Source organism: Somniosus microcephalus, unplaced genomic scaffold (genome assembly GCF_052327205.1).
Source record: "Somniosus microcephalus isolate GS21.2 unplaced genomic scaffold, FLI_Smic_1.0 unresolved_chr1, whole genome shotgun sequence".
Classification (NCBI taxonomy): Eukaryota; Metazoa; Chordata; class Chondrichthyes; order Squaliformes; family Somniosidae; genus Somniosus; species Somniosus microcephalus.
Genome location: NW_028225179.1, coordinates 143,401,666 through 143,413,698, shown reverse-complemented (window position 1 = coordinate 143,413,698; position 12,033 = coordinate 143,401,666). Strand labels below are relative to the sequence as shown.

The following is a 12,033-nucleotide window of genomic DNA, read 5'->3' as shown; positions in this document are numbered from 1 at the left end:
TGAATTTGGATGACCAGCCATGATCGCATTGAAGGGTGGAGCAGGCTCGAGGGGCTGAATAGCCTACTCCTGCTCCTATCTTTCTATGTTTTAATACTGTAAAAGAACCATGTTATGCAGGGCTATAGGGAAAGAGCAGTGGGACAAATTGGATAGGAGCCGGCACAGGCACGATGGGCAGAATGGCCTCCCTCCTGTGCTGCAAAATTTTATATTGCATTATTGCAACTTGCTCTACTTTTTCAATTTGGTCACTGCAACATTCATAGTTAACGTTTCAGGTCGGTGACCTGCTGAGTATTTCCAGCATTCATTCCAGATTCCCAGCAGTTTCGCTTTTGTAATGTAAATATTGGTTTATTCAGGTTTCTCTGCATTACAGCTTTTTCTCCACAAAGATTAAAAAGTGCCTCTTAAAAGAGCCGTTTGGTTTCAAGTTCCCGTTGCTCAAATGGACCAAGGCTGTTGGCGGCGGGAGGCTCAGGCGCCCTCGCCGCGGATGCGCCGGGCCAAGTGGATGTCCTTGGGCATGATGGTGACCCGCTTGGCGTGAATAGCGCACAGATTGGTGTCCTCGAAGAGCCCCACCAGGTAGGCCTCACTGGCCTCCTGCAGCGCCATGACGGCCGAGCTCTGGAAGCGCAGGTCTGTCTTGAAGTTCTGTGCGATCTCCCGGACCAGGCGCTGAAAGGGCAATGTGCGGATCAGCAGCTCGGTGGATTTCTGGTAGCGGCGGATCTCCCGCAGAGCCACGGTGCCGGGCCGGTAGCGGTGACGCTTCTGCACCCCGCCCATGGCAGGACCGCTCTTGCGGGCCGCCTTGGTGGCCAACTGCTTGCGGGGAGCTTTGCCCCCGGTGGACTTGCGCGCTGTCTGCTTGGTCCTCGCCATTCTGCTCAGACTGCTGCTGCTCCTTCCGGCCTCCGGGCTGCGGCTTTTATAGCAGCCGCCGGCCTAGCTGCGCCTTCTGATTGGCTGAAAATCCGACAAATCTCTGCCTCTGATTGGTGTGTTTTTCAATCCGCTCCATCCTCCGACACCAAAGAAAAAAGGGAGGGAAAATGAACACCAACGAAAAAGGCGGCTTATAGAATAAGAGCACGTCTGTGAACCATACTCGTTATTGTTAAAATGATGGCCCTCTGTGGGACTGAATAACCACTGTTATTAAAATCATGGCATCTGTGGGATTGAATAATAATCATTATTGTTAAAATTATTGCATCTGTGGGATTGAATAATAATCATTATTGTTAAAATTATTGCATCTGTGGGATTGAATAATCGTTAAAAATTATGGTATCTGGGACTGAATAATAATTAAAGCTGGCATCTGTGAGGCTAAATAATAATCATTATTGCTAAAAATTGTCAGCTGTGAGACTGAATAATTTTAATTAAAATTATAGCGTCTGTGGGACTGATTAATCACTATTAAAATGGCATCTGTGAGACTGAATAATAAATCATTATCAAAAATGTGAATTAAGGCAAATTGATCCTTTAAAATTACTGGTTCCTGAATTGACAGATTTAATTTCATTTTAGCTTTTCAGCGACCCGCTTTGTACAAAAACAGGGCAGTGACAATACATCATTTTGTTATATATTTGTTAAATTTCAATCTATTTTAAATTAACGATATACTGTATTACAAAAACACACCAGCAAAATCCGAACATACGACAAAAAAATGAAACGGTGTGGGTTAAATAGAGTTTTATTCTTTATGCTGTCCATATTTCAAATGTCATTAGTCATCAAATGAAAATAAATAGTCCCTTCTGGATCTCGTGAGTGGCTCTGAAAAGAGCCTTTGGGTTGAGTTTTTAAGGTGGAAGGACCGAGGCTTTATTTGCAGCTGGTATATTTGGTGACAGCTTTCGTCCCCTCCGAGACGGCGTGCTTGGCCAGTTCCCCGGGCAGCAGGAGGCGGACGGCGGTCTGGAACTCCCGGGATGAGATGGTCTGGCGTTTGGTGTAATGGATCAGGCGGGAGGCCTCGCAGGCGATGCGCTCGAAGATGTCAGTGACGAACGAGTTCATGACACTCATGGCCTTGGAGGAGATGCCGGTGTCGGGGTGGACCTGCTTCAGCACCTTGTAGATGTAGATGCTGTAACTTTGCTTCCTGGTTTTCCTGCGCTTCTTCTCGCCTTTGATCCGCTTCTTGGTGGCTGCTTTCTTCGGCCCCTTTTTCGGGGCGATACCCTTCGACGCCGCTGCGGGCATTGTGATTGGATGCGAGGGTTTGTGATGGAGAAAGTCTCCCCGACGCGATGTTTAATAGCTAGGCGTATGCAAATGAGGAATCAGACAGTGAAGGATTCCTATTGGTGATCCAGCGCGTAAGTATCGATTGTGAGTTAGGATCAAGGGGTGCCAACTGGCCAATCAGAAACGCTCATGGTGTTGCAGCTGGTTTCAGGCACGTGGGGGAGAGTCTCCACATGGCTGCAGCTTGAACAATACATTACAATAGCAAAATACTGCGGATGCTGGAAATCTGAAATAACAACAGAAAATGCTGGAAATACTTGATGAAGGGTCCCAGACCTGAAACGTTAACTCTGTTTCTCTCTCCACGGATGCTGCCTGGCCTGCTGAGTATTTCCAGCATTTTCTGTTGAAAAATATATTTTTGGTACCATAAGTTGCCCTGTTAAATTGCAGACTGCTTGCCCGACATTGAGCCAGCTGAATATTGGGAAGACTGAAGCCATCGTCTTCGGTCCCCGCCACTAACTGCGTCCCCACGCCACCGACTCCCTCCCTCTCCCTGGGCAGCTGGCTGAGCCAGACTGTTCGCAACCGTGGTGTCATATTTGAACCCCCACCCCCCTCAGATGAGCTTCCGACCACATATCCACGCCATCACTAAGACCGCCTATTTCTGCCGCCAGTACATCGCCCGACCCCGCCTCTGCCTCAGCTCATCTGCTGCTGAAACCCTCATCCATGCCTTTGTTACCTCTAGACTTGACTATTCCAACGCACTCCTGGCCGGCCTCCAACATACTACCCAACGTAAACTTGAGGTCATCCAAAGCTCTGCTGCCCCTGTCTGCACTTGCACCAAGTCCCGTTCAACCATCACCCCTTGTGCTCGATGACCTACAGAGGCTCCCGGTTAAGCAACACCTCGATTTAAAAAATCTCATCCTTGTTTTCAAATTCCTCCATGGCCTCGCACCCCCCCCCCCCCCGCCCACACACAAAGCTGGGTGGGCGTGTGTGCTGTGAGGAAGATGCAGAGAAACTCCAGTACGATTTAGACAGGTTGGGCGATTGGGCAGGTGCATGGCAGATGCAGTATAATGTGGATAAATACGAGGTTATCCACTTTGGTGGTAAAAACAGGAAGGCAGATTATTATCTGAAAGGCAATAGATTGGAAAAAGGGGAAGTGCAACGAGACCTGGGTGCCCTTGTGCACCAGTTGCTGAAGTTATGCATGCAGGTGCAGCAGACGGTTAAGAAGGCAAATGGTATGCTGGCATTCATAGCGAGAGGATTCGAGTACAGGAGCAATAATGTCTTGCTGCAGTTGTACAGGGCCTTGGTGAGACCACACCTTGAGTATTGTGTGCAGTTTTGGTCACCTTATCTGTGGAAGGATGTTCTTGCCATGGAGGGAGTGCAGCGAAGATTCACCAGACTGATACCTGGGATGGCAGGAATGACGTATGAAGAGAGATTGGGTCGATTAGGCTTATATTCGCCAGAGTTTAGAAGAATGAGAGGGGATCTCATTGAAACTTTAAAAATTCTAACAGGACTAGACAGACTAGATGCAGGAAGGCTGTTCCCGATGGCGGGGGAGTCCAGAACCAGGGGTCACAGTCTAAGGATAAAAGGAGTAAGCCATTTAGGACTGAGATGAGGAGGAATTTCTTCACTCAGAGAGTGATGAATCTGTGGAATTCTCTACCACAGAAGGCAGTTGAGGCCAATTCATTAAATATATTCAAGAAGGAGTTAGATATATTTCTTAAGGCTAAGGGGATCAAGGGATATGGGGCGAAAGCAGGGACAGGGTACTGAGTTTGGATGATCAGCCATGATCGCATTGAATGGCAGAGCAGGCTCGAGGGGTCAAATGGCCTACTCCTGTTCCTATCTTCTATGTCTCTATGTTTCTCCAACAACAGTTAAAAACAGATTATCTGGTCATGATCTCATTGCTGTGTGTGGGGACCTTGCTGTGCACAAATTGGTTGCTGCGTTTCCCACATTAAGTGACTGCACTTCAACTAGTACTTAATTGGCTGGAAAGCGCTTTGGGACATCCTGAGGTTGTGTAAGGTGCTGTATCAATGCAAGTCTTTCTGTCTTTCATCAGGGCTGGTCTCCAGTTCCCGGTTGGCCGCATGCACTGGCTACTACTACGCCGACCGTGTCGGGGCCGGAGTTCCCATCTACCTTCTGACTGGGGCGGAGGTCACCTCTTACAGAAGATCAGTACTGCAGAGTGATCTCGTGGACTCGTTTCCATCGCCTAGATGAGTCAGAGAGGAAATTCCCCCCAAATTGAACTGTTTAAAAAAATCTGTTTTCTCGCCTCTCCCAGGATGTCACATGGCTTTGGTTTGGGGGTGGAGAGCGTATATATTGTGATTCACAGGTTGTGCAGTTGTGTGAGACAGGCTGGACGGACCAGAGGACTTTTACCTGTCCGCCATTGTTCCTGTGTATGTTCCTACCTGGCCGCTGACCTTGAGGACCGCGCTGTGCCCCATGGTCCATGACCCATGAGGCAAGGTATGCTAATTAGGGATGGGTAAGACGCCGCTTCCTATTCGCTAAATATTTGTAATGTGTCTATTCTGCTGAGTTAGAGACCAATCAGAAACAAGTGAAAGTTATTCAACCAATGACAAACGACCGCATCCTGATCTGGCTGAAACGTATAAAAAGAGAATTGACCGGCACCAACCGGCTTATTAGAGTCGCTGAGATTTTTTATGAAGATGTTGGGCCGTGGTAAAACTGGAGGCAAAGGACGAGCCAAGTCCAAGACCCGCTCCTCCCGAGCCGGTCTGCATTTTCCGGTCGGCCGCATCCACCGCCTGCTGCGCAAGGGTCACTACTCCGAGCGGGTGGGGGCCGGAGCGCCGGTCTACCTGGCCGCTGTCCTCGAGTACCTGACCGCCGAGATCCTGGAGTTGGCCGGCAACGCGGCCCGCGACAACAAGAAGACCCGCATCATCCCCCGCCACCTGCAGCTCGCCATCCGCAACGACGAGGAGCTGAACAAGCTGCTGGGCGGGGTCACCATAGCCCAGGGCGGGGTCCTGCCCAACATCCAGGCCGTGCTGCTGTCCAAGAAAACCGGCCACCCCAGCAAGGTTTATGCCTAAAGGACAAACATCAATAAATCGATTCAACGGACCACAAAGGCTCTTTTCAGAGCCACCCACCTCCTCTTTCTGAAGAGCTACCTCCTAACTTTCATTCCCAATTGAGCTCCTTGAATGGGCTGTTGTTAAAAACCCGCCTTGACCTCCTTTAATGAGTAGGGCAGAAATCTTAATGGACCAAAGATCGTGAACAACGGGCGCCCGAAATCAGGAAAGGTGTCTAAGGTGGGCGAAGCTCTGCTCAGGAGGAAAAGCCGGGTTCTAATGGTGCTGCTGGAGAGCGAGGCTCCATTTGGAAAATGTGCCCTGTGGTGCTCCTTTATGTTGCCTGAAACGAACGCCCCTTTGGTTCGAGGGGACGGTTGCTTCACTCAAAACAGAAAGGGGGTAGAAATTCATCTGGGGCGGTCGTCCCAAACTGGCGGAATAGACTGGGCCGCCAGTTAAACGTGCCGCCCAATATTCAGTTCTATTGAGGGAGGAGGGGTCATTTTAACTTAACCCGCCCAGCGGGAACAGGTTCCGGTTTTACACCTCATCCGATTGTAGTCTTCTTCACTTGCGGCGAAGGTTCACCCGGGTGGTAGCGGATCAGGACTTGGGTGTCGCACAGTTTATATTGTTTCCATTGAAGTTGCGGGGTGGGGGTAAAAGCGTAAATTCACCGCGCTATTGGAGTGCAAATTCGGGCGTCGAGCTGACCTAGCCTTGTTCTCGTTTGAGCGGGTTAGGTTAACTTTGGGTCTGAAATTGGTTTTGCTCCGTCGATGGCTGGAGCACCCTTGGTGGCCGTCTGTTTACCGGGAGCTTTTTCTTCAATTGATTTGCCTGCAGTTTGCTCGATTTCTGTCATCTTCTGACAACCACCACCAACCCCGTAGATCTGCCCAGTTGTGCTTTTATATGGTCTACCCATTGGCTTCAAGGTTGAAGTATTGAGCGTACTCGGAGTGCTTTTCAATGTCCTTCCTCATGTATCGAAGATGCCGTCGCTCCTTTTATATTCTCCATTTTCTTCAGGCTGGTGTGCGATCCTTTCTCCTGTCTTGTGCCTCATTGATGGCTCGTTATTCTTACTCCTTCCTCCCTCCTCATGGAAATCCAAACCCATCCCACAGTCTCCGACACAAGCTCATGCTTTACCAATACTGGAGCATTCGAGAATGGCCTGGATGCTCAGTGATGGCTGAAAACAGACACCAGTGAACGTTAAATCAAGCAAGTTGACTAGGACTTTTTGGGGGAATTGCTCAAAAACCCTAATCTATAATATCCTCAGATCCCTGATCATTCCTTTCCAGACGATTAGTTACAGTAAACAGTTACAGCAATTGTTTTTATTCTTCATTCACAGGACATGGGCATTCCAGTCAAAGCCAGCTTTTATTGCCCATTCCTAATTGCCCTTGAGGTGGTGGTGAGCCGCCTTGCTTGCTAGGCCATTTCAGAGGGCAATTAAGAGTCAACCACATCCTGTGGGGCTGGAGCCACATATAGACCAGAACATTCCTCCCATTGTGACTCTCTGAAAGAACTTCCAATTAATCCCACTTCCCTGCTCTTTCCCCATAGCCCTGCAATGTTTTTCCTTTTTAAGTAGAGATCCAATTCCCTATTGAATCTATTTCCACCACTCTTTCAGGCCCTGTATTCCAGATCGTACCAATTGTAATCTCTATGATCTTCTGCTTCCTGCTCCCTGGCTGCTGAGTAATGAATTTGGTCTGCAGACTCTTCAGCAAACAGGTTGGAAAGTTCAATCTGCAATGTTATTATTGAGCCCGACTGCATCCTATGATGAGGTTTGAACCATTTGACATAGTGGTCGACGGGGCAGCAGGCTTGTGCACTGCACTATACACAGATAGACCATTCCCAGAGGGACATCAAGAGCTCCAGGTATATCCATTCGTGCGGCGAGCGCTGAGTATCCGGAAAAGTGCTTCTGAATCTTGGATTCATACAGGTGCTTCTTAGAATTCAGAAATTAATTCGGAAATGGGTGCAAAACACACAAATTTGGAAATCGCAAAACGGTCGGTATTGACACAGTCTTCCCTGCAACAGCAGCTTTGGGGAAAGATGTATTAGCATAGGCTCAACAACTTTAAAAATAAATTTGCGTGCGTGCCCGCAAGGAGGCGGAGGTTTTCCCTTTATGCATTTGCCGGCCCGCGATTTTCCTCCACTTCTCGCCTATGCTAGAAAAATGTCGGGCCAGCGAGCGCAGAAGCGGAAAATCCTGGTTAAACTCCAGGGAAGCACATATCTTTAGCGTCATTGGGAAATTTCTGCCGAATTACTTTCAGTGCCAGATCAGATCAGAATGTTTAATTGCCGCTTTTTTTTTAAAAAAGGAAATGTATTTTAATATAAAATCTCCGTAGATTACTAACTTTAAACACAGAATGGGTCACATGTGATTATTATGTTTCCGACAGCCACTATTGAATTGTCCGTGGACTCTGTGGTTCTGCCTATGTTGCAGTGACAAATCGGCTGAAGAAAAGCGAAGGGATTTATCAGGTCCATAATGTGCCCCATGTGTGTGTTGAAATAAATAAGGAACACATCGACCCAGTTCACATCAAATAACCTATAAGGATCTGGCCTGTTGCGTCCCTGGCCATCAATTAGATTGGGCGGTGATTACATAACGGATCACCCACAACTGCGAATGAGCGGTTGCAACCCTCGATTTAATAGTAACGTTGAAATGTTCAAAAGAGAACACATGTATTTTCATTCCGATGCTCGTATCTAGTGTGTTATTTTCCCCGGGATCCATTTATTCCTGATGTAATGGGTTAGTTGGGACCTCAAGCCTTGGAATGTATTGTCGAACACCTTTTAGTATTTAAAAAATACGAGGAGCAAGCAATTGACATATTTATTTTTACATCTGCACCGTAAGAATTGAATTTGCAAGCATTAATTCGCCACGATCACCATCATTCAAATGGTATCAGTTAAGATTAGAAATGCTCTTTAAGGCTCCCAACCCATCCTGAAAAAAATATCAAATATCTGGTTATGTAAAGCTCGCTAATGAGCAGGCGGACGGAGTAAACCTGGTAATAATTAGTGGTACATTGACATGGAAATGTGGTGCATTATAAAGTTGTCTTGTGAACTGGGCTGATTTCAAACCAGACTGGTTGGCTGTCCATTGGAACTGAAATTACGCCCTGATCAGGTCAGAGTATGGGGGCGAGTAGGCTCCCAACTCTCTTATTGCTCATTAGTCCCATCACCCCCACCCACCCCGCAATAAAAATCACATTTGGCACAGCCTTTAATTGACTAAGGACGTCTGAATGGGTGGTTTGTATAAACAATAGCTGGCGTTTTGTGTTTAAACGGGGGCGGGGGGCGGAAACTCACATCATGTTCTGAAAATAAATTTTCAAGTTTCCTCCCTTTCAAAAATAATTGAGCTGTTACTGAACAGCATTTTAAAAGATTTTTTTTTGTGAACTGGGTCGATGTGTTCCTTATTTATTTCAACACACACATGGGGCACATTATGGACCTGATAAATCCCTTCGCTTTTCTTCAGCCGAATAGTCACTGAAACATTCTGATCTGATCTGGCACTGAAAGTAATTCGGCAGAAATTTCCCAATGACGCTAAAGATATGTGCTTCCCTGGAGTTTAACCGGGATTTTCCGCTTCTGCGCTCGCTGGCCCAACATTTTTCTAGCATAGGCGAGAAGTGGAGGCAAATCGCGGGCCGGCAAATGCATAAACGGAAAACCTCCGCCTTCTTGCGGGCCCGCACGCAAATTTCCACCCATCCCCCCTCCAACAAATCAGGAAAAGAAAAGTTCCAACACAAGCACGTTTCAAAAGACTACATCACATTCTTGGATAACAACAGAAAACGCTGGAAACACTCAGGCAGCATCCGTGGAGAGAGACAGAATTAACGTTTCAGGTCTGTGACGTTAACTCTGTCTCCCTCTCCACAGACGCTGCCTGGCCAGCTTCCAGCATTTTCTGTTATTTCAGGTTTCCAGCATCCGCAGTATTTTGCTATTGTATCACATTCTTGGAGCCGTGAATTCCCCAGAGCAGGAATTTGTGAAGTCAAGCGATCCCATTGGCTTAACCCAACTGGCCGGTGCGCCGTCCCGGTCCCTGAATGATCTGTGCTACTGCGGCCACCTTCACGGGATCCTGGCAGCGCAGCCGAAAGCCCAGCGCCGGGGGTTCCCGCTGAAAGTTGGAGCCGAGCAGCCCCGCTTTGAGGGAGAATTCTCAATTCCTGCCAAAGCCGGCGTTTAGGGCGGCCTTTCCCGGGCGGAAGGGCCAAAACGCCGAAAGGCGCCGCCGATTTTCGCACCTGGCCCCACTTTCGGCGTGGTTTTCGGGAAACCGGGGCCGCCACGCCGCCGCCTGCCGACACGGTGCAGCCGGTGCCTTGGGGCGGGCCAGGTGCCGGAGGCCGGGGCGGGTGGGTTTTGAAGGAATCTGGGGTTTTAATTTCAGGAAGAAACACAAAAAGGTTACAGTCAAGAGGTCAAGGGGTGGTGGGGGGGGAGAGGACAAGGGGGCGGGGCCAGGCGGCGGGTTTACCCCACTCCGTCCGCCTTCCCCCTATAAAAGCGCCGGCTCCGGCTGGCAGCGCCTTTACTTTCACCCGCTTTTGGTCGGAGGTTAGTACAGGGAGGAGGAAAGAGCGATTCTTAACCCAACCCCAGTCCCGGCATCATACCAGCTCCCGGGCATGGCTGAGAACAACCAGAAGGCGGAGGTGGGAGATTCGGGCGTGGTGGAGAAGCCGATGGTCAAGAAGCGGCGGCGGCAGCAGCAACACTACCATCGCCAGCAAAAGCGGCCGGTCCCGCCGCGCCGCAGGAAGACGGGCCCCACGGTGACGGAGCAGATCCTGCAGGTGGCGGCGGCCTCCAAAGAGCGGCGCGGCATCTCGCTGGCCGCCCTCAAGCAGGCGCTGTCGGCCCGCGGCTACAACGTGAACCGCAACAACACCCGCGTTAACCACACGGTTAAGTACCTGGTGAAGGATGGCTCGTTGGTGCAGACCGCCGGCACCGGCGCCTCGGGCTCCTTCAGGTTCAACCGCTCCAAGAAATCGACGGCCGTCAAGCGCCCGGCGGCGGCCCGGCCCCGCAAAGCGGGGCCAACTCGCCGCAAGCCCAAGTTGACGGCGGGGCGGGCCAAGGGCCGGGCCGCCGTCCGCGTCCACCTCAAGCCCAAAGCTGCCAAGGGCCTCAAGGCGCGGTTCGACCGCAAGTTCAAGCCCGCTCACGGCAGGAAAGCGGCGGCCAAGCCCAAATGGTCGGTGGGGCGGCCGCGGAAAAACCCCGTCGTCCGCGGCTACCGGGGAACTACGCCTGCCGCTAAACGGGAGAAACGCCTGTGAGAAGAAAACTTATACCTGAACACAACGGCTCTTTTCAGAGCCACCGATTTTAACCAAATTGAGCTGTAAACGAGTGGCCATTGCCAAATATGTTTTTTCTGAACACGGGTCACTAGTTGGAAAAGGATAAATCTTACGCAATGTAAAAGAGGATAACGAAATAAACTCGATGACAACAAATGTGTTTCGGAAGTTTTATAAAACATTGATCATTTCATTACGGGGAGTTGAGGGGAACAGCGCTCTGTTTATTGGGGAAAATTAAGAGCCGGTGTGAAGATTTTCCCCTGCTTGAGTCGGGATCACTCACCAAGCTAATGCGATGGCCACACGAGCACCACACAGGACACGTTAGTTATTAAGCTTTTAGTTTGATTGGATCTCCGGTTGGATTGTTTTTCAGTGGCGCCCTCTTAAAGGCGGCGTATTTACTGGACTTTGGTCCGTTGCCACCTTTCCCGATCCAATTAAAGTGTTTCTTTTTGAAATACTAATTGATGAACCCCCACCAATCGAAGTTCACAGCCCAATTTCACAGGTTGTTGATGGACGGAACTTTTTTTTAACAAAAGTTAAAATTAATTTTGCACCCAGTATTGTTTCCTACATTACAACAGTTTTACTAGACTTCAAAATTATTTCATTGGCAGTGAAGCGCTTCGGGACGTCTTGGGGTCGTGGAAGGCGCGATATAAATGCAAATCAATTAAAAAACATTGAACACACCTTTCTCCCAAATGCTGGACGAACTGCTGAACGTTTCCAGTAGTTTCAGTAATTTTTTTGTTTTTAGTTCCAGGTTTTCCATTTTTTGTACCTCTAAAATGTACCGCTTGTTGTTAAAACAAATTACAGAAAAATACTTTAAATTAATTGACAGGAGTCTGAGACAACTAATGTAAATACTGGAGATGGGGAAATCTCTGGGACATTCTTAGACTTTTATTTATGTTCATATATGTCCCAACGACAGATATCCTATAAAGTGATTTCATTCGGTTTTGTGGACGAGTACTCGACATGGCTGGCTCCTTGTCCCCTAGACTGATCGTAAACTTTTCTCTGCATCCTAGATTAATGTTAACGGAGGATAACACTAATACGATTGTTTAACACATAAATGCATCGGTTACACAATTTAATAGGACGGTGTTTGCATTTCACTAGTAAATAATTCTAATATGTCTAAGAGCGTTAAAAAAACAAGCCTGAAGGCCTTGTGTCTTAATGCGAGGAGCATTTGTAATAAGGTGGATGAATTGGCTGCGCAAATAGAGGTAAACGAA

General features: G+C 48.6%; 4 protein-coding genes across 4 annotated transcripts; 2 read left to right on the top strand and 2 right to left on the bottom strand.

Moving 5' to 3' along the window:
* Nucleotides 1–311: 311 nt before the first annotated feature.
* On the bottom strand, nt 312–917 carry LOC147096131 (histone H3-like). Its single transcript, XM_085975029.1, has one exon. The coding sequence runs from the start codon at nt 889–891 to the stop codon at nt 481–483; it is 411 nt and encodes a 136-aa protein (XP_085831155.1). The 5' UTR covers nt 892–917; the 3' UTR covers nt 312–480.
* A 787-nt stretch (nt 918–1,704) lies between these two features.
* On the bottom strand, nt 1,705–2,275 carry LOC147096130 (histone H2B 8-like). Its single transcript, XM_085975028.1, has one exon. The coding sequence runs from the start codon at nt 2,230–2,232 to the stop codon at nt 1,852–1,854; it is 381 nt and encodes a 126-aa protein (XP_085831154.1). The 5' UTR covers nt 2,233–2,275; the 3' UTR covers nt 1,705–1,851.
* A 2,689-nt stretch (nt 2,276–4,964) lies between these two features.
* LOC147096129 (histone H2A-like) lies at nt 4,965–5,415 on the top strand. Its single transcript, XM_085975026.1, has one exon. It carries the CDS (start codon nt 4,965–4,967, stop codon nt 5,358–5,360), a length of 396 nt encoding a protein of 131 aa, XP_085831152.1. The 3' UTR covers nt 5,361–5,415.
* A 4,591-nt stretch (nt 5,416–10,006) lies between these two features.
* LOC147096128 (histone H1.5-like) lies at nt 10,007–10,927 on the top strand. Its single transcript, XM_085974096.1, has one exon. It carries the CDS (start codon nt 10,091–10,093, stop codon nt 10,745–10,747), a length of 657 nt encoding a protein of 218 aa, XP_085830222.1. The 5' UTR covers nt 10,007–10,090; the 3' UTR covers nt 10,748–10,927.
* The last annotated feature ends 1,106 nt before the right edge of the window (nt 10,928–12,033 follow it).

Excerpts from the sequence above, each read along its gene's own strand:
- LOC147096131 (XM_085975029.1), bottom strand. The coding sequence starts at position 891 with ATGGCGAGGACCAAGCAGACAGCGCGCAAGTCCACCGGGGGCAAAGCT.
- LOC147096130 (XM_085975028.1), bottom strand. The coding sequence starts at position 2,232 with ATGCCCGCAGCGGCGTCGAAGGGTATCGCCCCGAAAAAGGGGCCGAAG.
- LOC147096129 (XM_085975026.1), top strand. The coding sequence starts at position 4,965 with ATGAAGATGTTGGGCCGTGGTAAAACTGGAGGCAAAGGACGAGCCAAG.
- LOC147096128 (XM_085974096.1), top strand. The coding sequence starts at position 10,091 with ATGGCTGAGAACAACCAGAAGGCGGAGGTGGGAGATTCGGGCGTGGTG.